At 36.4% G+C, this 27,772-nt stretch overlaps 3 protein-coding genes across 3 annotated transcripts in view; 1 reads left to right on the top strand and 2 right to left on the bottom strand.

The window, feature by feature from the left end:
* Positions 1-27,772, top strand: part of mllt11 (MLLT11 transcription factor 7 cofactor) — a 369,526-nt gene that overhangs the window by 219,680 nt on the left and 122,074 nt on the right. The gene's annotated exons all lie outside the window — the stretch shown is intronic.
* s100u (S100 calcium binding protein U) lies at positions 4,348-20,069 on the bottom strand. Its single transcript, NM_001128341.1, has 3 exons — positions 19,926-20,069; positions 7,678-7,810; positions 4,348-6,437 (listed from the first exon to the last, which is right to left on the bottom strand). The coding sequence occupies exons 2-3, from the start codon at positions 7,795-7,797 to the stop codon at positions 5,835-5,837; spliced, it is 723 nt and encodes a 240-aa protein (NP_001121813.1). The 5' UTR covers positions 7,798-7,810; positions 19,926-20,069; the 3' UTR covers positions 4,348-5,834.
* Positions 24,935-27,646, bottom strand: s100a11 (S100 calcium binding protein A11). The gene is made up of 3 exons (NM_001282183.1): positions 27,613-27,646; positions 27,005-27,164; positions 24,935-25,201 (listed from the first exon to the last, which is right to left on the bottom strand). Exons 2-3 carry the CDS (start codon positions 27,131-27,133, stop codon positions 25,073-25,075), a joined length of 258 nt encoding a protein of 85 aa, NP_001269112.1. The 5' UTR covers positions 27,134-27,164; positions 27,613-27,646; the 3' UTR covers positions 24,935-25,072.

The following is a 27,772-nucleotide window of genomic DNA, read 5'->3' as shown; positions in this document are numbered from 1 at the left end:
ATAATTATATGTATGGCGACACGTTGGTGCAGTGGGTAGTGATGTCGCTTCACAGCAAGAAGGCCATTGGTTCGAGCCCAGGCTGGGTCAGTTGGCATTTCTGTGTGGAATTTGCATGTTCTCCCCATGTTTGCGTGGGTTTACTCTGGGTGCCCTGGTTTCGCCTACATCCTAAAGACATTTGCTGTAGGTGAATTGGGTAAGCCAATTTGTTCGCACGTGTGTATGTCCTGGTCCCCCAGGACATATTCCAAACTCACCATAAAAATCCCGTCTAGCATTAAGTGTTTATTCTTCGTTTTTTGTCTGTCTTCCATCCACCCCTTTTCCTACTTTACCAGTGGGAGCTCTCGAGAACTACCGGATCTTATACCCCTTTACATGCTCATTGACCTGGCGCGAGCCCTGGGCTCAATTATCTCCGAGCTCATGGTTCTCTCCTGGGATAACATGCTAAACCTGCTATTATTATCAAGCAATATCTAAGAGTGAACTTTAGAAATTAGTTTTATGAAATTAGAAAATGACCAGCCAAATCCAGCTAAAACCAGCTCAACCAGCCTGGTTTAAGCTGGATATAGCTGGTTTTGGCTGGACTCCCAGCTTAGGTAGGCTGGTCAAGCTGGTTTTAGCTGGTCATCTCCCAGCCTGACCAGCTAAGACCAGGTTGAAAATGGCTGGAGACTAGCCTGGAAGTGGCCAAAACCCCTCTAAAACCAGGCTGGTCGACCAGCTAAAACCAGCCAACCAGCCTAGGCTGGTTTAAGCTGGATTTTTCAGCAGGGGAGTGTAGTATGGTTTTAAATACTGTAATATTTATTATAAATTACCACATTATTTGTTAAATGTATATCAATGCCATTTTTATACACGCAACAAGCTGATCTTCATTAATGCCTTTAAAATACTAATGAGGTCAAGGCTAGCTTTTATGCTAGTGGCACTGGTAATATACACCATTTTCCACAAAAATAAGGTTGTAAAACAGCAATGCTAGCCATCTATGTGATGATGCTACACTGATGTCGTTTACTTAGCAAGCTGGGCAGAGCTTAGCAACTGCTTCTTTTTGACTTATAAAACGTGAATAACATCATTGAAATTCAGTGCTAACATGTTAAAGCTGGTGTTTTTTTTTTTTTTGAAATTGGTATAACTTTTTCAACAGTACAGAGATAACGTGGTGAAAACATAAATGCTAGCTGATTCTTAAGGTGTGACAATGCTAATAAGGTAGAGTATTGCAATCACCTACAAAGAGTTAATAATTTGACTGGCAAAATTGGTTGACCTCAAAAAAAGTTAATGCTAACATGTTCACACTAGCAGCTTTTCTGTTTTATAGCTAGGCCATTTTCCACATATATGTGATCAAACAGTGATGGTTAGCTGTGTTATGATGTTATATGCTAATGCTAGTGGGTCATAGCAACTACCAAGGTTTTGTATGTAAGATGTTAACATGTTTAGGTTAGGTGACGTTTATAATAGACAATACCATTTCCCACAGAATACACACAGCATGCAGTCAAAACATGAGGACAAATATCTTAAGGTATGTGATGCTAATGCTTAACAGTGTGTAGCCTAACATTATGTATTTTCTAACTGTTAAACTTTTTTCATAATATGTATATTAACCATGTTTTTTTTATAGTATCAATCATGTTATTCAGGGTTAGAGTACCAAAACCATGGTGTATTTTTGGTTACAACCACAGTAACCTTTGTTTTTTCTTAGTAAAACACTAGTTAGGTTTCAAATCAGTGCTAAAATATTTATGCTAATACACTTACTGATAGATAATTAATTAATTTCCTCTGCTATTTTCCCAGTGCAGACACCATCTAACATTAGCTGATTTTTGATGACGTATTAATGCTAAGGCCAAGCAACACCAGACACGACTGTTGTGGAGTCGGACACACCAGAGTAAACAGAGGCGGTTTTAGATAGCCAGGATAAACATGACAGCATGAGCTAAACAAGAGCCCATTAGCATGATCTAAAGGAGCGCTTTTCAGGCCGCGTAGGATTTCACACTGATGTGAGCTATACATATCTGCATGCTGCATAATGTAGTGTGTATAATGTCCTATGTAAGCTGCTAGATAATGGTTGAATGGGGAAAGTACCTTTACATTTGTCTGCTCTTCCAGCATGTTGTTTCACGGGAAACAGGAAATCCTAATCCGGTCCTAATCTTAATCCTGTTTGCTATATCAAAATTCATTGAATCATTAATACTCAGTGGAAAACTTCAAGGAACAGGAAGATAAGGTTTCTCATCGTCCAGGTGTTACAGCTTCAGTCTTAAATGACAACACACGATAGAATAACATTTCAGATGTTAATAATTCTATTGGTATCTATCTATCTATCTATCTATCTATCTATCTATCTATCTATCTATCTATCTATCTATCTATCTGTCTGTCTGTCTGTCTGTCTGTCTGTCTGTCTGTCTGTCTGTCTGTCTGTCTGTCAGCCTGCTTGTATGTCTATGTATCTATCTATCTGTCTTGTTTATTTTCTGTCTGTCTGCTTGTCTATGTCTATTTTTGTCTGTCTGTCTATCTATCTTTCTGTCTATCAGCCTGACTTCCTGCATGTCTGTGTATATGTATTTATTTGTCTGTTTATTTTCTGTCTTATGTCTGTCTGTCGTTCTATCTTTATATCTTTTGTCTGTCTGTCTGTCTTCCAGCTGTCTGTATGATCATCTGTCTGTCTACTTTCCATTTGTCGCCTGTCTGTTCATCTTTCTGTCTATCTATCTCTTTACTTTCTGTCTGTCTATATATCTGTCTGTCATCCGTTTATTTATCCTTCTATTTTGTCTATTTGTCTGTTTATCTATCTATCTATCTATCTATCTATCTATCTATCTATCTATCTATCTATCTATCTATCTATCTATCTATCTATCTATCTATCTATCTATCTATCTATCTATCTATCTATCTGTCTTCTCTCTATATTTATTCATGTGTATTTTCTGTCTGTCCATCTATTTTCAGTCTGTTTATTTTTTTTATTTTCTGTCTGTCAGTCTGCCTGCTTGTCTATCTGTCTATTTTCGGTCTGCCTGTCCATCTACCTGTTTCTCTTCCATCTGTCTATCTTTCTGTGTATTTTATGTCTGTCAGCCTGCCTTCTTGCTTGCCTGTCTATTTTATGTCTATCATCTGCCTGCCTGTCGATGTCTATTTTTGTCTGTCTGTCTGTTCATCTGTCTGTTTTTCTTTTGTCTATCTATCTTTCTGTCTATCAGCCTGACTTCCTGCCTGTCTGTCTACATATCTAACTGTCTGTTTATTTTCTGCCTGTCTGCCTATCTTCCGTCTGTCTGTCTATCTGTCCATCCGCCTGACTTCCTGCCTGTCTGTCTATCTGTCTGTTTATATAATGTCTTCTGTCTTTCTATTTGCCTGTCTATTTTCCGTCTGTCTGTCAGCCTGCCTGTCTATTTTGTCTATTTTCTGTCTGTCCTTCTGTCTATTTCTGTCTGTCTGTCTGTCTTTCTCTCTACCTGTTTTCTATTTTCTGAGTCTATCTTCCATCTGTCTGTTCATCTGTCTACTTTGTCTGTCTATCTTTCATGTCTATCTATTTATCTGTTTATTGTCTGTCTATTTATTTATCTGTCTATTTTCTGTCTGTCTGTTTGTATATTTTCTGTCTTCTGTGTTTTCTGTCTATATATGTCTGTACATTTTCCGTCTGCCTATTGTTCGTCTGTTTATTTTTCTATTTTTTTATAAGTCTATTTTCTGTTTGCCTGTCTGTCGCAACTATCTAGCTTCTATCAGTCTATTTTCTTTCTGTCTTGTTTGTCTTTATATCTGTCCATTTTCTGTCTCCTAAACATATGCAAGTTATAGGCACTAAATAATATTATTGGTTTAGGAAATTTGAAACTCAAAATTTCATTGCATAGCAAACCTATCAAACACAGACACACCTATTTAATAAAAGCCATGTGCAGGTATGGTAGATACCAAAAAACTAGGGAAAAATACATATGAATATGTGAATAAAGTTTAAGTTTGCAAGAATGAATGCTCACGCGTCTGAGTGATCACTGAACTGTGAATCTTATTAAATGTCATCAGGTCTAAACCCATGACACTGAACTGATACTTCAGGATGAGTTGGGGCTCCCTCGGGGCCACAAGGGTCCCCTGGTGTAGATTCCATCCCGAGGCTTTTAATAATTGAGCGTCAGCTATCATAAGAGCACTAAGAATCTGATATTACAGCTCTTGAGACGAAGCACTTAGATGGACAGCATGTGAAGGTCTAACACTAAGCTAATATAAGCACAAACCAACAAAACAGCGTCATTCAAAAGCAAATTTGTTTATTCTCATGCAAACAAGGCCCAGAAATGTGAACAACAAAGTATGAGGACTGCATATAGTGTTCCCATGTGCGCCACAAACGCAAGTCCCACATCTTAAAATGGTGATGCAATTAGATAAACTCCTGCAGGAAGGCATTTCAGCGAACAAAAGCAAGGTAAAAAAATAAAATAAATGCTTCTGCAACACTGGAAAACACATTTACGACTAGCACCGGAGTCGAAGGTGGCACAAACTAAAGTAAACATAGTTTTTTTCAACATTTACGCTATAAACACGACGTCTGATCTTCATTCGCGGATGTTTTCGGGACATTTTAGCGAGGGGAAACAGTGGTTGCAGTACCCTTTTACAACAAATCTGGCTCAAATAAAAAAAGGACATTTATTTATTATTGCACCCCTTTGGCCATTGGTCACATTTGCGGCTGTCGACAACTTCTATCACACACTATATTATTACAAAATTAATCACAGGCATGAACTCATGTGCATACAAACAAAAATTAGTGGTGTTTTTTAACAATCGCTAGGGCCTGCTTTTAAATACTCGGTTGCTTTTTTGAAACTGTGAAAAATTTTAAAATGTAGATCATTTAATAGTGTTTAGACGATCAAAACTAACAACACCAAAGTCAATTAGACTGCAATTTGATACATTTCCACAAAAATACCATCAAAAAAAAAAAACGGATTTAAAATCTAAGTAACAAAACACTAGCAAAACAATTTGATGTAGCTTACACTGTAAACAGCATTTAGTCGATTTGATTATAGTTGTCGCACACAAAAAAGGAGAATTTACAAAGAAAAGTGTACTCATGTTACATTACAGAGATATCATTCTTGTTTTGGGGAAAAAAATACATATGAAAACATTGTATGAGAGTGCTAACTGTTGTTAGTGTATTTAGTTCATTGCTTAATGTGTTTTTGTTGGGCGACAAACTTTAGTGTTATGAAAGCACAACTTGTGTTTTTTATAACAATTCTGAACCGCAAGACATAAATTAAAAATTGTTAAGGTTTGGAAATATGTGCTTCAACATAAATTTTTGTGAAAACCTATTTAAACGTATGTTTGACTGCCGGTAAAATGTAAAATGAATGATACAGGGCACTATGACGGCAATATGATTTGTTCCTATCAGTAAAATTCTGTGTAAAAAATGTCCAAAATGAGCTCTGTGTAAAAAATGTTCAATGTCCAATCCCCCGCCCCCCGCCCCCCGCCCCCCGCTCTTCACTTTCATCAGCGATCTCCCATCGCCCGCCACAACCTAAATGTTTCAAAAACATGTCCTAGCGATAGCCAAAAACCTGTATTAAGGTGACTTTACCTCTTTGGACTGTTAAAATGTGTAGTGTATCGGCTAGGTTCTCGTATGTAATTATTAAAATACCACAATAATAAAAAAACGACAGACAAAACAAACATGGAAGCATTAAAGATGCGACTTCCTCCAGCTCCTACGACGCTTCCTCTTTTATGTTCTTTTCTTCAGCTTTATTCTCTTCAGCTTTTTTCTCTTCAACCCTTTTCTCTACAGCTTGATTCGCTTCAACCTTTTTCTCTACGGCTTGATTCGCTTCAACCTTTTTCTCTACGGCTTGATTCACTTCAACCTTTTTCTCTTCGGCTTTATTCTCTACGGCTTGATTCGCTTCAACCTTTTTCTCTTCAGCTTTATTCTCTAGGACTTGATTCGCTTCAGCTTTTTTCTCTTCGGCTTTTTTCTCTTCAGCTTTAGCTCCTTCCTGCTCCACCTTTTTGTTTGTCTCTTCCTTGGGCTTCTTCTCCTCCGCCGCCGGCTTCTCTTCTTCCTTCTTCTTGTCTGTTTCCGCCTTTGGTTCTGCTTGTTGTGGTTGCGCCTGGACGTTTGCTGCGGCTTGGGCCTGACTCTCCTGTACCGGAGTCTCCTCTGGTGTTTCTGCCTCCAGACAGCGCTGTTCGCTGACCGCCTGCGCCAGATAACCCACTAGACTCATGTATTCCTGGAAACTGACCTTGCCATCCTGGTTGTTGTCGAGCTGCTCACGCATGTTTTTTACTGCCTCGTTGTCCTCTGAGCCCTAAACACAGAGTTACTCAGATGTTAGTCATTCCTTAAGCATGCCTGCAGTATTGATCACAGTTTTATTGGAATAAACTGTTTGTGGTGATGCACTGTTCAATATTAAGTAGATTTGTATTTGTTACAAAAGAAAATAGAAAATGTTTGTGAGGAGCTTGTGTTGTTTCAGTAACTTTGAAAAACTTTTGTGGTTTAGAAAAAGTTAGAAGAGTATGGAAAACGCAAATAAAAACACAAAGTATATATATATATATATACATATATTTGCACTCTAAAAGTCCAGATTTTCAAACAGATGTGTTTCAGACAAAATATTATCCTATTCCAACCTTATATCAATGGAAATGATTTACTCGTGTGATGTTAAAAAAATAATCACATGATGTTTTGGTTTTGTGGTCCAGTTCCACATTGTTTTTATAACTATACAAATGAAAAACTATAATATATAGCACCAAAATATATATTTTGGATTTACTTAAGATTACATGATATTCAAAATATCAGTAGGATGTTTTATCAGCATGGTTTAATCCACTGATTTAGTCAACTTGCTCTTGTTTAAAAAAAAAAACCTATTACAAACTTTTAATTGTTCCTTTACAAACATTTACACATATGTCAAGAAACCACAATTTTAAAAGCAGTTATTATAAAAATACTTCCAATATTAAAATGTAATTATAAAAACGTTATATGTAATGTTTAGGAACATTTGGAATAATATTAGAAAACAAAATCATAACACCAAAGCATTTTGCCTGTTTGGTTACTTTTGTTAAAAGACTTTTATTCAGTTTTTTTTTATTTGTGTGGTTTGTTGCTTATTTGTTATGTTTTAACAAATATGTTATGTATTGCCTTTTAATGTATTAATATTTAAATTTACAGCAGGTTTATAGGGTCTGTCAGGCCAATGTATTGTTTAGAAGATTAATAGCAGACTTCTCCTAAAAACTGCATGATCTAATGAATGATTGATGTCCACGCAGGATGAGAACGCAGCACTAAACTTTTCCTCTGTAATTTAACGTGGCACCGCAGCAAATAACCCAGCAGCGTTCCTCATGCTAAATGACTATTTGGACACAAGCTTGTGGTTTCTGCCCAGCTCATCACAGTCTAGATAATGAGTAACTGCTCGGGAAAGAAACAGATACAGTCTATGGAAAAAATGAGTCAGGCGTGATTCTGTCTGATGAATGAATATTAAAAATGTGTTAAATTTGTCCTCTGACCGTCAGAATGTTCTTCAGCTGGCTTTTCACCAGACTCTGGAACTCCTTTCCTCCGAGGTTCTCCTTGCCTTTTGAGGACTTCAGGAATACCCCCACAACGGTCTTAATTGCTGACTCCATAGTAGACTTAGCTCTATAAGACGAACAAAGTCAAAAGCATTTATTAGACAGATGATATTTAACATGCAAGCAAATGAATCTATAAAGATGTATAATAAAGGTTAAGATAAAAAAAAATTGGATTTTTAAAAATTGTTCTTGTAACTCAAAAGTTGTAGTAAAGGCTGTACAACTCTGAAGCATTAAATGATCTTGCAGAAATCAAATATATGTATAGCGTCAATTATTATTATTATTATTAATATTATTATTATAATTAAAAGGAACTACATTTCTCTGAAACCTTGAAAGACTTATAATAAAACAAAAAGTGTTTTTTTTTACTTTAAAAATGTTTTAAACTGTAGTTTACATTTAACAGTGTTATATATAAAATATAGGGATGCACCCATCCCGATACTTGGATCGGATATTGGTTTGATACCGCATATTTTTGTTGGATCGTGTATCGGCCAGCTGGTATCGATTGAAAAACGATCTTGCGCGTGAGCTATATTCTGTGTTTATAACCCAGTTTAGCCATGAAGGTAGAAAGTTGTCATGTAGGCCTACTATATCCCAAATGATCCGAAGTCATATTAATGTGGTTAAATTCATGTTCAGTTCAGTGCTTCCCACCGTCGTGCCTGTCAATCATTCTCCATTCATTCACAATTAACGCTGATTGTCGTGTTCACTCAAAAAACTTTCTCCAAGACTATTTGTTCCTGTTAATATAAGTAATCAGTGGATAAATGCATTTAGTTTAGCAATAAATAGGTTAATTTTGACCTGCAGCAAGGAGTTTATTGCCATTTGTAAATCATGTTGCGCTGCGTCTGTTAATTCAGCAGATCGCTTTCGCAACACTGGAGTAGAGAGGGTTATTACCTGCTACACACACAAAGTAGGTCAACCTGAAACTCTTAATCAGAAAAGGCTTAATAATACATTAGTAAGATTGTAAATACAGTGATTTTTTCCCTTTGTGCTGCTCTGTTTTGAAAGTGTCCGCAGATACCATGTGCGCTGTCTGAGTGATGCATCAAGTGTGTGCGCAGCCCCGTAAAATTATTCTTACAGTAAGTTTCTGTTCTCTCATCCTTCCGGCTGAGTTTATTCTTCTAAGGGAAATACTTTCAGTGCTGCAAATAGTTTGTAAAGCCTGACTCATTGTGATCAAAGTAGTTGATTAAATTATTAAAAAGTGAAACTGAAGGCGCAATATGGATAGTGATTAACAGAAAAGTTATTTAGCCTAATATAGGCTACTCTGAAACTGTGAATATTTCACTGTATTTTATTTAAAGTATAATTTTATTTAACAGACCAGTTTGTGTTTTAGCGCTGAAGCATATAAGTGGACCTTGTTTTGAACTTTCTCCGTCCTATTCACGGCGAGATTTGTCAAGGGATTATTAAGTAAAACTGGCCTCAGACGGTTTACTTTAATCTGCTTCAAACCTGTAGGAAAATATCAGGCTTTGCTAAAAGGCTGGTAATTTTACCAACGATTAAGGTCAATAGAGGTAGCCTATTACATATTTCAAAGACAAATCTTAATTTTAAAAATGAAAACAAGCTGGAGCACAACAGATCATATAAATGCCATAAGGAATGCTCAAATAATGTAGCCTAGTGTACAGAAATCATCATGTTTTTAGTTAAATTGTGATGTCTGTCATGTACAGTAGGATTAATAGGTCTGTTATTTTTACAAAAGAAGACGAATTATTTTTAAAAATGGTGATATGAGTTTTTCGCCAGAACTATAGTAACTGTATTATGTTTGGGAAAAAAAAAAAAAGGCACAGTATCGGGTTCTGATCTGTATCGATCGATACTCAGAATTTTGGTATCGAGATTGAATCAGTTCCAAAAAAATGGTATCGGTGCATTCCTAATAAAATATTAAGGGTTTTAGAGTAAAATTACAAAGTGATTTGTAATTATAAATGTAATTTAAAGTGGGAACGCTGACAACAGAGGTGCGGATCCAAACTCAGGTTTATTAGAAAGGTCAGGCAAGTAACGGTTACAATCAGGAGCAAACAGATGTCATGGTCGTGGTCATTAAAACAGGCAAATGGTCAGTACAGGCGGCAAGGTATCAAAATCGGGAAAGCAAAGCAGAGATCAAACACAGACAAGTCCAGGAAAACACATTGTAGATTTCAAAAAGACAAATAAAAAAGACTAAGCCAAGAAGTGTGTGTGTGTGTGTGTGTGTGTGTGTGTGTGTGTGTGTGTGTGTGTGTGTGTGTGTGTGTGTGTGTAAATAGTACATGTATCAGTTCATGAGCAGCTCTCAGCCGTGAATGTGTGAAATCATTGGAAAGAGGTACAGGTGTATGTGAGCGGTGCATGACTGAAACTTGTAGTCCATATACTGGCTGATTTGTAGTTCTTTAGTGAACTGTGTCAAGAAAAAACAAATTAGTGACTGCAGGTTGAAGGAAAGCAGTGGAGTAAAAGTACCGATACAGCAATAAAAAATGTACTTAAGGGAAATTAAAAGTACACATTTTTAAAACTGCTTAGTAAATTACAATATCTAAGAAAAACTACTCAATTACAGTAAGTTGAGTATTTGTGATTTGTTGCTTTACACCACTGAGTCTACAAACTTTAATAGTGTGTTCACTGAGTGTTTGTCACTCATCTTCAAGCCTTCAGCGAGTGTGTGAAGTGGAGCGTGGAGAATGGAAATGCTGTGCGTTTGAGCTGACAGCGAGTCGCAGATAAGAGAAGAGGCGATTGGCCAGCGCTCGTCCTGATCTCAGATAGGTCATCTGATCTACTGATGACCCAAACGCAACGCCGGCTCGTGTTTCGACAGGGATTTTACCAGCGGCTCCAACATCACGTCTGTCCTCACTCACGCTTTCTGCTTTCAGGTCTTCACGCCTCTTTCAATGTCAAGAATTCAGAATTTTGTCACGTATGAGATTTGACTGATGCAGGCTCACGCTCAGTGTTCGATCTCTCTATACATTCCACCATACAGTTTTTACTGACGGGTTTCGAAGGAAATGACAAGAGAGTTGTAATGGCTCACTGAGTGAATGGCATTGCTCAGATGCTTACAGAAGTTCATCAGTCAGTTATGTTCGGCATGAAGAGAAAAAGATCAGATTTTGGGGGTGGGAGGAGTAGTGAATGTCTGTATGAATGTGTATTTGAAAAGACAGTTCCCATAAAAGTACAAATTCTTTCATTATTTACTCATCCTCCACTTGTTTCAAACCTGTTTTTTTTTTCAGTAGAACACAAAAAAAAGATATTTTGAATTTGATGAAAGCTGGAAGTCTGCAAATTAACCATTGAATTCCATATTTGTTTTTCCAAAATATCTTTTTTTAGTGCTCAACAAAATAAAACAAAAAAAAAACTCAAATTGACGTGGAATAAGTAAAGAATTTCGATTTTTTGGGTGAACTATCCCTGAACCACCAACTATTCCAGCATATGTTTAACGTAGCCGATGCCCTTCCAGCCGCAACCTAGTACTGGGAAACACACTCTCATTCACACACACTAGGCCAATTTTGTGAAAGGGGTCTGGATGCAGACCTGGTGCAGTGCAATCTGAGCTGCATCCAATGCTTTTTAATGGGCTCACCTAACCCCACCCCTAACTCTAACTCCATCACATTGACGTCACTCGCTCCATTTGAGTGCACTGTGTCTGGCATTGCATCGCTAAGTGATGCAATCTCAGCTTGCATCATAAAGGCTGCATCCTGATACTATTGAATTTAGTTAAATTCACCTATAGCGCATGTCTTTGGACTGTGGGGGAAACAGAAGGAACCGAAGGAAACCCATGCGAATATGAGGAGAATATGCAAAGGAAATGGCAACTGTCAAAGCCCGGAATCGAACCAACGACCTTCTTGCTGTGAGGCGACAGTGCTAACCACTGAGCATATTTTGACCATTTAAATTAAAAGCATATATTATTGGCCTACTATTAATTGTATAAGTCGACAAAGAATGTTATTTTTAAGCAATAATTTTTTTATTAATTTACTGGGGAAAAAAACCTTCATAATTTCAATATTTTTATCATTTATATCTGAAATAAAATTGTAATAAAATTAGAATCTAATAAAAATTTTAAATTTTAATATAAAAAATGCTAATAAATATTTTTGTATATGTTAATGTACAAATTATTAAAAAACTGACAATATACTAATAAAAATGACTAATTACTATAATAACTAATTATTTAAACTAATGTTTATACACTGTAAAAAAGTTACCAAAAAAACTAAAGTTATGACAAAAATTATTTTGATTTTACAGGCTTTTTTGGGGTGTTTTTCAACTATTTGTTTTAAAACAGTGGTTCTCTATTCAGTGCTCCAGTGCCCAGGCCCCCCTTGAACATTTTGAGTCACTGCATTCCATTCGATAGGGGTCATCCCTATTCAGAGTGACAACTTTGAAGATATTAGGGCATAGGGATGAGCCCTTCCGAATGGAACCCATTGTGCCTTACCAATCAAATTTCCTGCGCAAAGGATCATAGGGACCAGAAGTATGCATCAGTAATACTCTTCAAATTGGCAATGTTGGAGCACTTTGATTTGGAATGACACTTCAATAAAGAGGCCATGTTTTTACTCTGAAAAGTGCCATTTGAAGGGCAATACATCCTGTTTGGAACACAACATGTTTCTTGCTTTTTTATTCAGATCATCAGCAGTGTTAACTCTATGGCAGTAAGCTGGGTAGGAGACCAAAAGCCACTATGATTGGCTAAGATGTGCTTTATGTGACCAAGTTAATGTTACAAGTTTTCCCAATGGTGAACATTATACTCATTTTCATCTCTCCATACACAGTAAGATAATCACTGGCCTGAAGACATGAACAATGGTTTTAATATTAAATACAATTCTAAGTCACAAATTTCAAACTGACTTTCTTCCAGTCGGTTAAATGATGTAAGTTGAAATGATGTTGTTGGCACCCTGCTCTTTCCAAGCTAACTGTATATGCTGGTTTAGTAATATTACTAAAACTTGAATATAAATGCATAAATAAGCACAGAAATGAAATCAAGGGTGCTCAAGGCTTTGTGGGAGTTTGCCTGTCCAGTCCACTTGTGTTTTGTGAACTTGGAGAAGGCGTTCGAGCGAGTCTCTTGAGGCAATCTATGGGGGTACTCTAGGAGTATGGGGCCAGTGGTGCTCTGTTAAGGACTGTCTGGTCCCTGTATGAAAAGAGCATGAGTTTGATCCGCATTGCCAACAAGAGGTTAGACTGGTTTCCAGTGCATGTTGGACTCTGACAAAGCTGCCCTTAGTCAACGGTTCTGTTCATTATTTTTATGGACAGAATTTCTAGATGCAACCTAGAGCCGGAGGGGGTCTGATTAGGGGACCACAAGATTCCACCTCTGCTATTTGTAGATGATGTTCTGTTGGCTTCATGGACCTTCAGCATGCATTGGGACAGTTTTCTGCCAAGTGTGTTGGGCAGGGATGACAATCAGCACCCCCAAGTCCGAAGGCATGGTGCTTATCTGGATAAAGATGGCTTGCCATCTCTAGGTTGGAGGAGAGTCCTTACCCCAGATGGAGGAGTTCAAGTATCTTTGGGTTTTGTTTATGAGTGAGGGAAGAATGGATTATGAAATTTACAGGCAGATTTGTAATGCGTTCCACGTTCCTATGCTCACTTATGATCATGAGCTTTGGATCATGAACAAAAGTACAAGATCTCAATTATAAAGGGGTGAAATGCAGGATTGCAGGGCGCACCCTTAAAGATAGGGTAAGGAGATCTTCCTTGAGAAGCTCGGAGTTGATCCGCTGCTCCTCCACATGGAAAGAGACCAGCTGAGGTGGTTTGGCCGTCTGTTTTAAATACCTACAGAGGTGTTCAAGGCATGTCCCTCCAGAAGGACACACTGGAGGGACTATGGGCTCCATTTTATTGATCTAAGCACAAAATCTAAAGTGCAGGGGACTAAAGCATTAAAGGCGTGTCCGAATCCACTATATCTATTTTAAGGACTGACAAAATATGCTCTGCACCACGACACATGGTCTAACAGGGTTGAGCTTATACTCTTAATGAGTTACTGGTGTGTTTTGAGCATAAACCAATCAGAGTCTCATCTCCCCTTCTCTTTAAGAGTCCGTTGCGTAGCGCTATGACACATCTTCTATTTACATAGCGGACTTTAAGTAGAAAAACTGAACACTTTACTAGTGAGAAAACAGATAAACAGATCATCTGCAGCACAAGGTTAAAGAATGAGCCTCCTCCAATCTGTCTTTACCTTCCCTTTCTATTTCTCTCTTACCGTGTATAAGAAAACGGTGTTTTACGCACAGACATCCATCAGCCTACATAATTAATGTTAAGCGCAAAGATTTTTTTCAAAACTATTTTTACATTCAGTTCTAATTTCCAGCAAACAAATAAATGAACAATAATAATGAAGTGTTATATCCAAACACACGTGCTATGCCCCATATGGTCCAAAACCTGACAGATGGACAAATCTAAGCTTGTTTTTAATAAAACAAATATAAATATGCATATAATAAATAATACTGCTAATAATAATAACATTATACAAAAGCAAGATGTTGTGAATAAACAGAAAAAAGGCCTCCGAGGCAAAGGCATGAAGGCAGTGGTTTTTATATATATAATAATATTTTTGTAATATTTTAATCCTTTAAATCTTTTTCATTTTAAAGATATTTGCTTATTGCTGTACATCCTGCATGTTTTAAGCAATGTGTAAGCGAGGCGCACAACTAACACGCTCTCCACTCGACTTTGCTTTCAGCTGGTCTATTGTATAGTCTATTTTAGTTCCTCAAAATAGCAACGTGCCAACAATGCGCCTTAACACACCTCTTTTCTAGACCGAAACACCCATGAGTCCACAAAGAGGCACAAAACAAATTAGCTATTTCAACATCGTGGTGGAAAACAGAAAAATGAAGGTAGCGTTGGGCTGAAAATACTAACATGTTGGGGCAAACAGGTGTATGATAGGGCCCTATGTCTCTCTGCTAGCCTGGAATCAACTCGGGATGCCCCTGGAGGAGCTGGATGATGTGTCTGGCAAGTGTGATGTATGGGGTTCTGATGAGACTGCTGCCCTCGTGACTCAGACCCAAATAATAAGCAGACAATTAATTGATGGTTGAAATATTAATAAATACTATTTTTGCTGCTTGTTCAAACTACTTATTCAAAATGAGTTGAAACAACACAATTCTTATTTTTGGGGGTGGACAAATTAATTGTTTCATGTTCTGTCCACTTAAATTTGTGAAAATGATTCAAATAACGATTAATTTGTGTAGGGACTACATGAAGGAACTGTGTGGAACCCAGCATTTTTACAGTGTATAATAAATTTCTATTAGTATAAAATAATAACACATATCTATGAAACCGCAGAATGGCTGGAAAGAACCTGTGTTTTCAGGTACACGTTTACTGAAAGGTATGTTTCATTGATAAAATCTTGAAGACTCTTAGTGTCACACAGAGATGCAGAAAGCACAACTCTGAGGTTTTGTCATCTTTTGAATTTCGATCATTTTTGTTTACGTCAGCCATTCAGACCTAACCAGAAAACTACGGCTTACTTGTTCAGGTCAGGACTGAAACCATATAATTTGCATAGCAGTACAAACAGAGGCATAGAAACAACAAAGACTACCAAAACAAGCTGTGACATCCAGCGGTCAGTAAAGTAGCCCTTTGGGTGGTTATTACAGGTCAAAATCTGTGTAGGTGTGTTTGTCATCCGAGACACACACACACAGTTTCCTCTTATCAGCAGCAGTAATAACCACATCGACAGGTAGTAAGCAATTACGAAACATGACCATTAGCCTAATTTAATGAGTGCGAGAGAAGGAGATACAGACATGACGCAGTTTGCATATTAAAGTTTCTGGTTTCATAGGCTGTTGAAAGTGAGAAGGAGTCTTTTACACTACGCTCAGGTGTAAATGCGCAGGAAACAGTTCCTGCCACTCTTCCACCTCTGTCCGCAGACACTCTGATAATGATGACACTATATACTGACTTATCATGCAATAAAAATAGCTGCAGTCCACTGACACTGATAAATGGCACACATTCACAAATTATGCTAAAGCCATAATATAATATACTAAATTAATGGTATCAAAGTTTATATTAGGACATAACATTTTTTTAACCAAATTACAGAATCTAAGTAATCTGAAGCAAGGCATGGTAGCTCAGTGGTTAGCACTGTTTCCTTACAGCAAGCAGTTCACAGCGGTTTTGAGTCCCGGCTGGATCAGGAGTGAATTGCGTCAACAAAAACTGGCTGTAGTGCATGAGTGTGTGTGAATGAAAGCGTGTGGGTGTGGCTGAAAGGTCATCGGCTGCATAAAACATATGCCAAAGTAATTGGCGGTTCATTCCACTGGGGCAAACCTTAAAATCAGGGACTAAGAAGGATAAAGAACAGCGAGTGAGTAATCGTTTTGTGATCACTGCCATAAAATGGTCTTAAAATGGCAATAATTTAATTATCTATATCATAATTCTCATTGGCTGTTGGACATAAACCCTACACACTTGATCAGCGTCTTCATTTGGGTTAAACCCACAACTGTATCACAAAATCTGGCTGGCAAATTTCAATTTTGGGAATTAAGTGGTATAACAGCTTCTCTGATCCCTCAAAGTGAACATATTTACATATCTGACATATTTTTGGATGCTAAAAATCGTCCGTCTGCAACTGTAAAATGTATTTTGCATACAAATATTATACTTTATACTCTATAATTTTAAGTTTTAAATAAAATAGAGAAAATGTAGGTTTGTGCCACCTTTAAAACGTTGTTGCTGCCAATAAAAGCTATACAAATTTAATACTTTAAACTTACTCTTACTACATAAGTGTACACAGGTATTACCCAACATTAGATGCAATTTTGACCCGATTTCACCATTCAAATTTACTTTGCATTATATTTTATATTATATTAATTTTATACATGCAAAAAAAAGTTTAGGCACATCTTACTAAAGAGAAAGTGTTTTTTATTTATGATTTTACTGAAGAGAAAACATCCACTAAAATATACTTCAATGGTGTAATTAATTAAAATAACATTTTTGACTTGAATTAACCAATTATAAATAATATTACACTTTTTAAAATTTACTTTTAAGAACCAATTGTTACAATTAGATACATTTTTATTTCATATTTTAACCATTAAAAATGACACAACTGGTGTTACCTAATGAATTAATAGCTCACTCGTTCTCCTTTGCCTTGCTCCCCTCTTTATTAGGGGTCGCCACCTGTGTTGGGGGTAACGCATTACAAGTAACGCGAGTTATATAATAATATTACTTGTCTAAGTAACGGGTAAAGTAACACATTACTTTTAAAAAATAAGTAATAACATTTGGGTTCCTTTTTTGAAAATGTAAAGCGAGTTACATTTTAGTTTAATTAATTAGCTTTTAAAAAAGAAATTGCTGAATTAAAAGTAGTCACAACAAATCACGCAGTCAATGAGAGAATGTGTTCATTATTTTGAATGCATCGAAGAAAGGGAAAAAGGGATTGTCTCAATGGACAGTGATTAGGTACCTAGACAGATACAAAAGTAGCAAACACATTGCTTTAAACTTTCAATAATCTGTATATACGCCATGTATAGCACTAGAGGAAGCTGTAAGATAACAGTATGCTACGTTATTATGTTTTGATGTGTTTTTTTAAAGGTAAATAAAGGTTATACAGTGTGTTGTTAATTGGAGAACTCCTCTATTAAAATAAGAAAAAAAATAAAGACTTCTGAAAGAGATCAAGCCTTAGCCAGGTAATAAAAAGTAACGCAAAAGCAACCCAAAAGTAACATAACGCATTACTTACCAAAGTAACACACTAGTCACTTTCTTGGGGGAGTAACTCAATATTGTAATGCATTACTTTCAAAAGTATCTTTCCCTAACACTGGTCGCCACATTGAAATGATCCACCAATTACTGTGACACATTTTACCAGCAGATGCCCTTACTGCATCAAACATATCCTGTGAGTGCACTATATAAAATCGGCTACATATCGTGAGTGAAATAGATAATAAATCATGCATTTATTAATTACAAAATATGAGTTTTAAAATGAGTTTCATGCACACTTTTCTCAAGGAGAAAGGGTATAAACATGCAGTTTTATTATACAATGTTAATCGTACTTGATTTGAGATTTTAAATGACTTTTGTAAATGTGTAAACTGATTACTATGGGGAAAAAGACAACCGGTACAGACCTTTGTGCATGAAACACACTTTAAGCCATAAAAAGATCAGCTTCAAATGCAGAAAAGGGTCTTACTCTAGATCAGTGGTCCTCAAACTTTTTTCATCAAGTACCACCTTAGAAAAAAATTGTCGCTCCAAGTACCACCAAAAAGAGCGGTATTGAAATATACAGTAGCATAGTAGGCCCAGTAAAGCAGCTGCAACTCTGCACAGTTAAAAAACGTGGCATATTAGCCCAGAAATATAGGCTATATGTCATATATGGCATATGATATGCATAATTTTTGATAAATTTTGAAAAGTGTGTAGCATATACATGACATATTTAATTCCTCCGCGTACCACTAGAAGGAAGCCTGCATACCAGTAGAGGTACACGTACCACAGTTTGAGAACCACTGCTCTAGATTACTCAAAATTAATCTCCCAAGTCAGCATTACTATAAACAGATCTTGCTCGACACCCAGAAGAACAGGTTACTGTACAAGCACCTGTTTATACAGAAAGTAGCATGTAGAGTAACTGAAATCCACCATCTATGCATGCACAACAGAGCAGTGTTTAAAGACACAGACCCTACTGTACTGTCAGCCCTTATTCACAGCACAAACTACATTGACATGCGCCCTGGATCAAAGGGCCGCTGCTCTGTTGAAGTCAATGCTGTGTTGTTGTCACAAGTCCTGCACACCTGGTCTCCAGTCATATTTCTAGTCTCTATAGGCACTGGTCACCGATCCCATTGACTCTTTCAACCTTCGGGCTCAACCCTATCCAGTGCCAGTCGTGAAGTCATATGAATTATTGATGCCTTTGGCCCCTGACCTGGCAATGCCGTCCGCGCCACCCTAGACAGTCTCTTTAACCCAAAACTCCCTCAGACAGACAGCACGTGGATGAGTTAATAATAAGTAATGAAGGGAGATCTTCCATTACTTAAGTGACTCTCCAAAACAGACACGACCTTTTTCTGTGCCTGGCCGAAATGAGTAAGTAAATCTGTGCAAACAAACTCAATGAATGAGATAAAGGGGACACATAGGCAGTATAAGCAAGGACACTCTTCCACTGTACAGTTTCTCTCTCCAATGCGCTAAAGAGATTGAACGGTTTGCGTTTCCAAAAGGGAGAATGTGATACGCGCGCGCGCTCGATCTCAGTAACGACAATACCCGCCGCTCGCGTGCGCCATTAAAAATTCACACAGGAACAACTTTGCCTGAGTATAAAGCCTGGTGAGGAACATCTCGAGGTACTTCTTATTTTCTTCACCCTCAAATCACGCGTGGAACAAAACACCCTTTGGTTAACTTAAACGCTTCTCTTTTCTGTCAGGAGTTAAAGCGATACTTTATATTGGACTTGATTGATTTACTGTTGGCGCGGGAGACTGAAGAGTGTCACAAACGTCAAGCATCTTAGCGAATACTAAAATCCGAAGAAAAGAATATATATTACAAGATAAATATATAATTATAAAATATGCTTATCGTAAGCTTCAAAAATCTTAAAATAATTTGTACATTAAAAATAGGTTTTAAACAGCAGCATTCACTTTATCAGCTAACGTACAAAGCCAATTGCTCGTGCATGTATTCGCGCGCAAACCACATAAGTATTTATCTGCATAGTTTAGCGTATTTGTGAAAAACAGATTAACCGTGAGCGAAAACGGCAGATGTTTCCAGATTCAGCTTCAGTTTGGCTAAGGGTGGTCGATGGGTGTTACTAAAACGTGGCGTTGACACTCTATATAAACTCTTAAATGTTCAAAATCTCAAAGTTTTGCGTTGAAAGTAGTCACAAATTATAAATAAGTGTATTTTTGAGGACTTACCCTAAAATGGGGACAGCACGGATTGACAGTTCGCAGTAGCTGCTGTAAAGCCTTTTTTCCCTTTCCCTTCTCTTCCCTTACCTCAAAAAAAAAAAAAAAAGAGAAAAAAAACTTGTCAAACCCGAACCAAAGCCGAAGCTCTTCCGTGAATTTTTTTTGTTGCCCCTGACAAATGAAAGGGCGTACCTGGAGGAGGGGAACTAACAAGGGGACGAACTAATTTTGCTACTTCAAACAGGACAGTTGAGTTTTGAAGTGATTAATGGGCTAACCCAGATCTTTCTAATGTTGTCCACAGCTGTAACATCAACACTATAACACGAGAATGTCGTTTCACAGCAGAAATCACACTGGGAATCACGCCAGATGACAGTAAGTTTTGTCTGGAGCTTTAAGGGAAGTACTAAAAACTTTAACCCTTCCCTGCACAACATTTGAACTGGTGTTAAAAAAATCAGCCAGGGCACTGTGATGTTATAAATGCTGCCCTGTTTATGTTACAAAATAATTTAAGTGTGTCCAAAACGCGTTACTGGCTTTTATCTGGTAAGATTAATAGCCTACATAATGATGTAGTAAGTTGTAAAAATGTTAACATGTTTAGTGTTTTGAGTAAAGAACATTTGTTGTGACAATATGTTTCTAAATAACATTTTAGTTTAACTACAATCACTATAATCTTCTGTCAGTGGTTCTCAAACTTTTTTCATCAAGTACCACCTCAGAAAATAATTGTCTCTCCAAGTACCACTATGATGAGCAGTATTGAAATACAGTAGCGTAGTAGGCCCAGTAAAGCAGCAACAGCTCTGTTCTGTTCAAAAACCAGCCAGATTAATTCCTAATATTAAGAATATGTATTAATGTTAGCCACTTTAAACATGATAGTTTGAACATTAACACTGTACTGTGCTTATATGTAAAAAAAAAAACGTCAACATTTAAATTAAAATGTGCTTTTAAAAGTAAAAATGTTAGGTTACTGTTTTTAAAAATTAAAAACAAAAACTGCTGTACTCAATTGTAAAGTAATAACATATAGCCCAGGGGTCCTCAATCCTGTTCCTGGAGATCTACCTTCCTGTACAGTTTAGCTCCTACCCTGATCAAACCCACCTGAACCAATTAATTAGGACCTGAAATCCACTTGATAATTACAGGCAGGTGTGTTTGATAAGGGTTGCAACTGAAATCTGCAGGAAGGTAGATCTCCAGGAACAGGACTGACCACCCCTGATATTGCCTATTTATCAACACCTGGAAATGTTGCCTGGACCTCATAAATATAGGCTATATTTCATCATATTCATATGTAAATAATTTTTTATACATTTTTAAATATGTAGCATGTACATATGACATATTTGATTCCTCGACAAAGGAAGCCCGCATACCACTAGTGTTACTCGTATCACAGTAAAGAATCACTGTTCTATGTGAAGCTGCCTTGACACAATCCCCATTGTAAAAGAGCTATAGAAATGAAGGTGAATTGAATTGAACCAATTAATTTCTTAAATAAGCACACTGAACCCAAGAAGGGAAATAGTGGCTGTTAATTTAACAAATTACATTTCTGACAGTGGTTGAGACAGGAAATTGTTGTTTTTAAATGCCGCAAGAAGTAATATCACCAGGATTCTTGCAATCCGGATTACATTGTATCACCATAAATCTTCTTTACCAGCCCTCAGGGGAGACATACAGACAAATGAATCATATCCCAGTACCAACACTTTCTATGATAATCTGTGTTTGCAAAAGGCACCGCCTATGTAAAGCAGTTTGAACTGACTGCATTGTGTGGACTGTGGTCATACTTTAGTCATGCCTCAAATCTCTTTGATTATGTTACAAAGGTTATTCTTAATGATTCATGTTGCATAGAAAGGGTTAGCATTTGTGTGATTCCCTAAAACAAGTCAATCGTGATTGGTTTAGTAATGTTGAGCAAATACTTCAATATTAAATATCTTAATTTTTGAGTTTGAGGAATACTTTTACAGAACAATTGTATTAATGAATATTTACACTTTGCGTATAAAGTGTGTGATTGTTGAGTTTACACAACAAAAATGTAGCCAAAAACTGAACTTGTGGTTTTAAAAGTTTAATGGTTACACTACATTTTCAAAGCTATGTGTGTTTACATCTATGAAAACAACCAAAAATACATATGCCATGCTAGTATTTGGTACTGTCGCCTTGTAAGTAATAGGGTTGCACGGTTTACCGGTACTATGGTAGTATTGTGATACTATGGCTCCAAAATACTGCTAATGCCACTGTAGTTTGTAAATGTTATCGTCATTAACAATCTATCTACAATACATAATGTTGCATGTGGAAAAGTCACTAAAATGCTTCAGTTCGAATCTAAATCAGTTAGTTTCTGCTCCTGTCAATGATTAAGTAGCAACAACAACTGTGACAATCTCTTAAAAATGGTGACTCAAATTTAAATTTTGAATTACTTACTGTACCTGATAAGACTGAGAAAAAAAATAGATTTTGGAAACATTGAAACAATTTTTGACCACTTCATAAAGCCTAATTTGTAATGAATTTTATTTGGTATCATTTGTATCTTTATTTTAATGTAATTCTTGTTGGTCAGTTATCTACAAACAAACAAAACGAACGAATACTTTTCAGGTGAAGTGACGTGCAAAATACTTTTTTCAATAATAAGAGAATCATTAATTCAATTCAAACAGGCCTATCATAACTTAAAATATATTATTTCTGGCAATTTTCTTAATTTTATGGATTTGAGTTATGAATTACAATATCGCAATACTACTTGGTATCACAATACTTCAGCTGGTATAGTATCGTAACATGAATTATTGGTATCATGACAACCCTAAGTAAACCGTACCAGTAGGGAAGTGACGATATGCCATCGGCGGCTCGACCCTGGTGTGTATGTACAATTTGCCATGTGTGTAAGATGAGACGTTTGTGTTGGTTGTGATGTTAAGTAAATCCACACTATGCTGATGAAGCATTAGCAAACATTCAAACAACAACACTACCATATACACAGCCATTGATGTGTTGGTTTGCACTTGCTTAAACCGACAACTCCCTAAACACATAATAAACATGACATCATTGTTTTTAAAGAGTTTTTCTGTGTTTATATGAACACATCAGTGATGGTGTTATCAAAAACGTACACTTTCATTTATATTTATGCGTTTTCAGTCATAAAAAAACAGGCAGAACACACAAAAAGTGTCTCATTTTGGGCTGAAAACATTAACATGTTAACAAAAATACAACGTCGGACTACAATATAGGCCTTAAACTTGATTCCTGGAGGGCCGCAGCCCTGCACAGTTTTGCTCCAACCCTAATCAAACACAGCTGATCTAACTAATCAAGGTGTTCAAGACTACTGGAGACTATTAAGCAGGTGTGAGTTGGTGGTGGTTGGAGCTAAACTATGCAGAGCTGCGACCCTCCAGGAGTTTGAGACCAATGGACTATAGGATTGTATGTACGAAAGTGTGAAGTGTTTTTTTTTTTTTTTTTTCAAAGTGACATCACCATCTATTGGCATGGCGTGCAAACTGCAGCAGTTCTATTTACTTCCACAGACCTTTTTATACAATGTTGTGTCGTCTACACTACCTGACAAGTTTTGTCATTGTAAGAGCAACAAATAATAACTAGACTTTTTGTGGACCATTTGGAAAAGTGTCAGAAGGTCGTATTTTCTGATGAGTCATCTGTTGAACTGCATCCCAATCATCACAAATACTGCAGAAGACCTATTGGAACAGCAGGAACCAAAGATTCTGACAGAAATCAGTCGAGTTTGGTAAAGGAAAAATGATGGTTTGGGGTTAAATTCAGTATGGGGGCATGCGAGAGATCTGCAGAGTGGATGGCAACATCAACAGCCTGAGGTATGAAGACATTTGTGCTGCCCATTACATTACAAACCACAGGAGAGGACAGATTCTTCAGCAGAATAGCGCTCCTTCTCACCTTCTCATACTTCAGCCTCCACATCAAACTTCCTGAAGGCAAAGAAGGTCAAGATGCTTCAGGATTGGCTAGACCAGTCACCAGGCATGAACATTATTGAGCATGTCTGGGGTAAGATGGAGGCATTGATCTTCTTTGCCATTCCAGATGACTTTATCAAGTTATTCGAGTCATTGCAGAGATGTACGGATGCAATCCTCCAAGCTCATGGGAGTCATACAATTATTAATTCGTTTTCCTCTGCACCATGACTTTATATACTGTACATTATTTCTGTTAGGTGACAAGACTTGAGTCTAAGCAACGACCTTATTGTCCTAATTAAATAATTAAAAATTAAGGTATGATCATATTTTATTTTGGTAAAATAAGCGTAATCTAGAGGCCTTTGCCTTTCATATAGGCCACTTCTGATACCAAATGATCTACTAGAAGTCAAGTTATTATTTGTTGTTCCTAAAACTTGGATAGGCGACAAGACTTTTGTCAGGAAGTGTATGTGAACTTCACAAGTGTAAGTTCCCTGTTCTCATGCAAATGCCCCCTTAAACTCTCCAAAACTAGTGCGACAGGTCTAAAGTTTAACATTGCAAGTCCAAGGCAAATCAAACATGTTTTTCTACAGGCGAAAATTCAAAAGTTTCAGAATTTGTCTACTATTTTCCCTCCAACTAACAGCGCTTTCAAATAAGACCTAAATCTTCATCACTATTCCAAAGAAAGCAACGCCCTTCCCCCAGACCACACCTGCCAAGCAATTCAACTGCTTTATATTGTGTCTGACATTAAACACGTCAACAAGGATTTCTCATAACTGCAACTGACTTCAGGTGAAACTGTTTAGATCTGAAACTAAGCCGCCATGCAACAGTATATAGTTGAAAGCCTCAGGGTGGTGTCGGGTTACCATAAATCATCGCCATTAAATCAGAAGCACCATAATGTCTACACAAAAGAGTGGGAGAGGTGTGAAGGAAAGCTTATATGGTCAATAAAAAGCCAAGGCTAGATTACCTTGAGAAACAATGCTTTATTTTATTTGCCATCACCTGCTTAGGACAATCATTAACTGTGCAACAGGTTATAGAATTACAGCAGAAAGTCACAAGGTAAAATTAAAAGTACAACTTCAATGTCTCTTGATTGGCTTAGAATCCACCATGCTTGTTTGCAACATTGCCAATCAGATTCCAGAACTCCATGAACGTCAGCTGCCCATCATTATTCGCATCCAATGAGCTCATGAGATGGTCAATGGTGGCTGGATCAGATGAATTCTGAGGGAGAAAACAGACAGGATAGACTTTTACATGCACTTGTAATGACATTGTCTCCATCTAGTGGTTGTGAGTAGTACTGTGCATTCTTCTCTGCTGAGCTATTAAGAGTGAAGGGGAGTTCCTGTTCTGCTTTGGTCAAACAAAAAATGCTCTGATGTGGCAGTTTTTCCATTGTCAGCAGGCTAACTGATGTAAACATGCTGAACTGCTTTGATGCACACTAGTAGTGTGAAGACTATCTTTAACTTGAGTGTTCTTCTAGGAAGGATTTTTGTAATTTCCTGTTCAACAAAATATGGCAAACACGTGACCCGTAAGGAATTCTTCAGAAGACTGGGATGTGGTTTACTAATAACTCACACCAGACTTCTAAAATGGTGCTCTGGTTCATGCTTTTAAGCAAGCAATATTAATCATATAATTTTTTCTTTACTTTTGTTATATTTATTATAAATAATTGTTTAAAGAAAAGAATAGAAATAAATGTTTAAAGATCGTTTAAATTATATATTTTTTAATTTATAAACAATATGCTCTATGCACAGCTACAGTTTTAAAGCCTGCGACAAACTTATGTTGAAAGCTAATTTGTGACTATTCTCAATTTTACAAGGTTGTTTTTACCGCATTGATGTAACGCAATTACAATACATTCAGTTAAATAGACTTAAACATTCTTTAGCATTGTTCAAGCGTAAAACAAGATGAAAGACAGTTGTAACCACTAGCGCCGTCAATAGCAACAGGCTAGCTCAGAAATTTCATTAAAAATACTGGGGTAAAATAAACTGTCATATTTTAAAAGACATGACGGAGGGAAATGGAGTTTAATGCAGTGCTTCTTGTCCGATCTGAGACCCACTTCATATCGTGTATATATAAAATGCAGTGAAGATCGCTGATTTTTAAAGAAATCAGATCTTAAGCGTGACAATTTTGTAATGGAAAGCTGTTGGGCTGCCTGGCTAAAAGTTATTAATCTGTGTGCATATAAAGCATATTATAATTGTTATTTATTTATTTCCATTCCAAACATTAGTTTAAGCATTTTTACATTTTCCCCTTTTCATGAAATTTATTTCTGTATTTTTCTTGTTTTTGCTATTTCTATTATTTAATTTTAATTTTTACATTATTTAAAATTTGATTCAAAATAAATGTTTCTTTTTTTCTAGCCTAGACAAACAAGGTTTTATACTTTTAAATAGTTTAAAACAATTATCCATCAGCATACAAGTACTTTCATAGTAGCTATAAGTTGTGAAATTTTTTTTTATTTCTGTGGAGATTCAATATTTTATAAATAATCATTTAACGAGAAATACAGAGATAAAGAGATCAGTATACGTTGAATATATGCAACTATTATTTTTATTTCTATATTTCTTATTATCTTATACATTTTTTTTAACTTTTGATATTTATTTGTATTCCTATTTTATTAAAATTCATTTTTTTCTACTTTTTTTTTTAAATATTTAAACTTTTATTTGATTTAGTTTTTTTAGGAAACCTAGACAGTTTTTTGGCAAAAAAATATATACATTTTAAAGCTTTATTCAATAAACAAAAAAATGCTTTTACTTAAAATATAATTCTTTTGTACACAAGCATTTTCATAGCAGCTGTTGCACATTCAGTTTTAGATTTCTGTATAAAAACATACAACTCAAATATTTTTCTAATAATCACTATATTGATTTTTCTCCCTTACAACAGGTTTCTAAATGATACCTTTATCTTAAAGCATGTAGTCCAAACATTTTCTAAGTATAGGCTAACCTTCAGTAAAATGCTTACCTTTACAAAGTTTGGTAACTGGGATTTGACCAAGCTTGTAAACTCTTCTTTACTCAGAGTACTTGCTGAACCTTCCTTCCCAGCATAAGCCTTGAACTCAGAGACAAGCACATTAATGGCAGATTCCATGATTCTGGGAGATGTAGAGTTAAAGATGAGGCTGAAGATGAGAAAAAGAAAACTGACAGGTTAATTATGATACACAAATTTGTCTGACACTTAAAAGTAAGCTAAATTTCAGCTGAAATTAAAGGAATAGTTCACCCAAAAATCAAAATTTATTCAGTATATACTCATGCCAAGATGGTTGCAAACTTTCATGCTCTTCTTTATTCTGTTGAACGCAAAAGAAGATATTTTGAAGAGTTGAAAACCTGTAACCATTGACATCCATAGTAGGAAAAACATACTATAAAAGTCAATGATTTTCTGCTTTCTTTAAAATATTTTTTGTGTTCAACAGAAGAAACAAAGTAATTTAGGTTTGAAACAATAGCAAGTAAATTTCATTTTTGTGATGCTAAGTACATGATAAAATAAACCCAAAATAATCCAGGAGTACTTGAAAATCATTCACTGAAATAGAAAAGAAAAAACTATTAGCATACCTGAGCGCACGAGTGATGTTCTGGCTGGAGTGTCACGTAAATGAGCATCTCCGACCTTATATTCTCTCCAGCAGACAGTCAAACTCAGCGGAAAACCCAAAATCACACCCAAAGCTCCCTCACAACAAGTCAGGATGTTCTTATCTCCTGCTTACGTTTC

Source organism: Danio rerio, chromosome 19 (genome assembly GCF_052040795.2).
Source record: "Danio rerio strain M-AB ecotype USA chromosome 19, GRCz13ab, whole genome shotgun sequence".
Classification (NCBI taxonomy): domain Eukaryota; kingdom Metazoa; phylum Chordata; class Actinopteri; order Cypriniformes; family Danionidae; genus Danio; species Danio rerio.
Note: the sequence above shows the minus strand (reverse complement) of the source record. Positions and strands in the feature narration are given on the sequence as shown.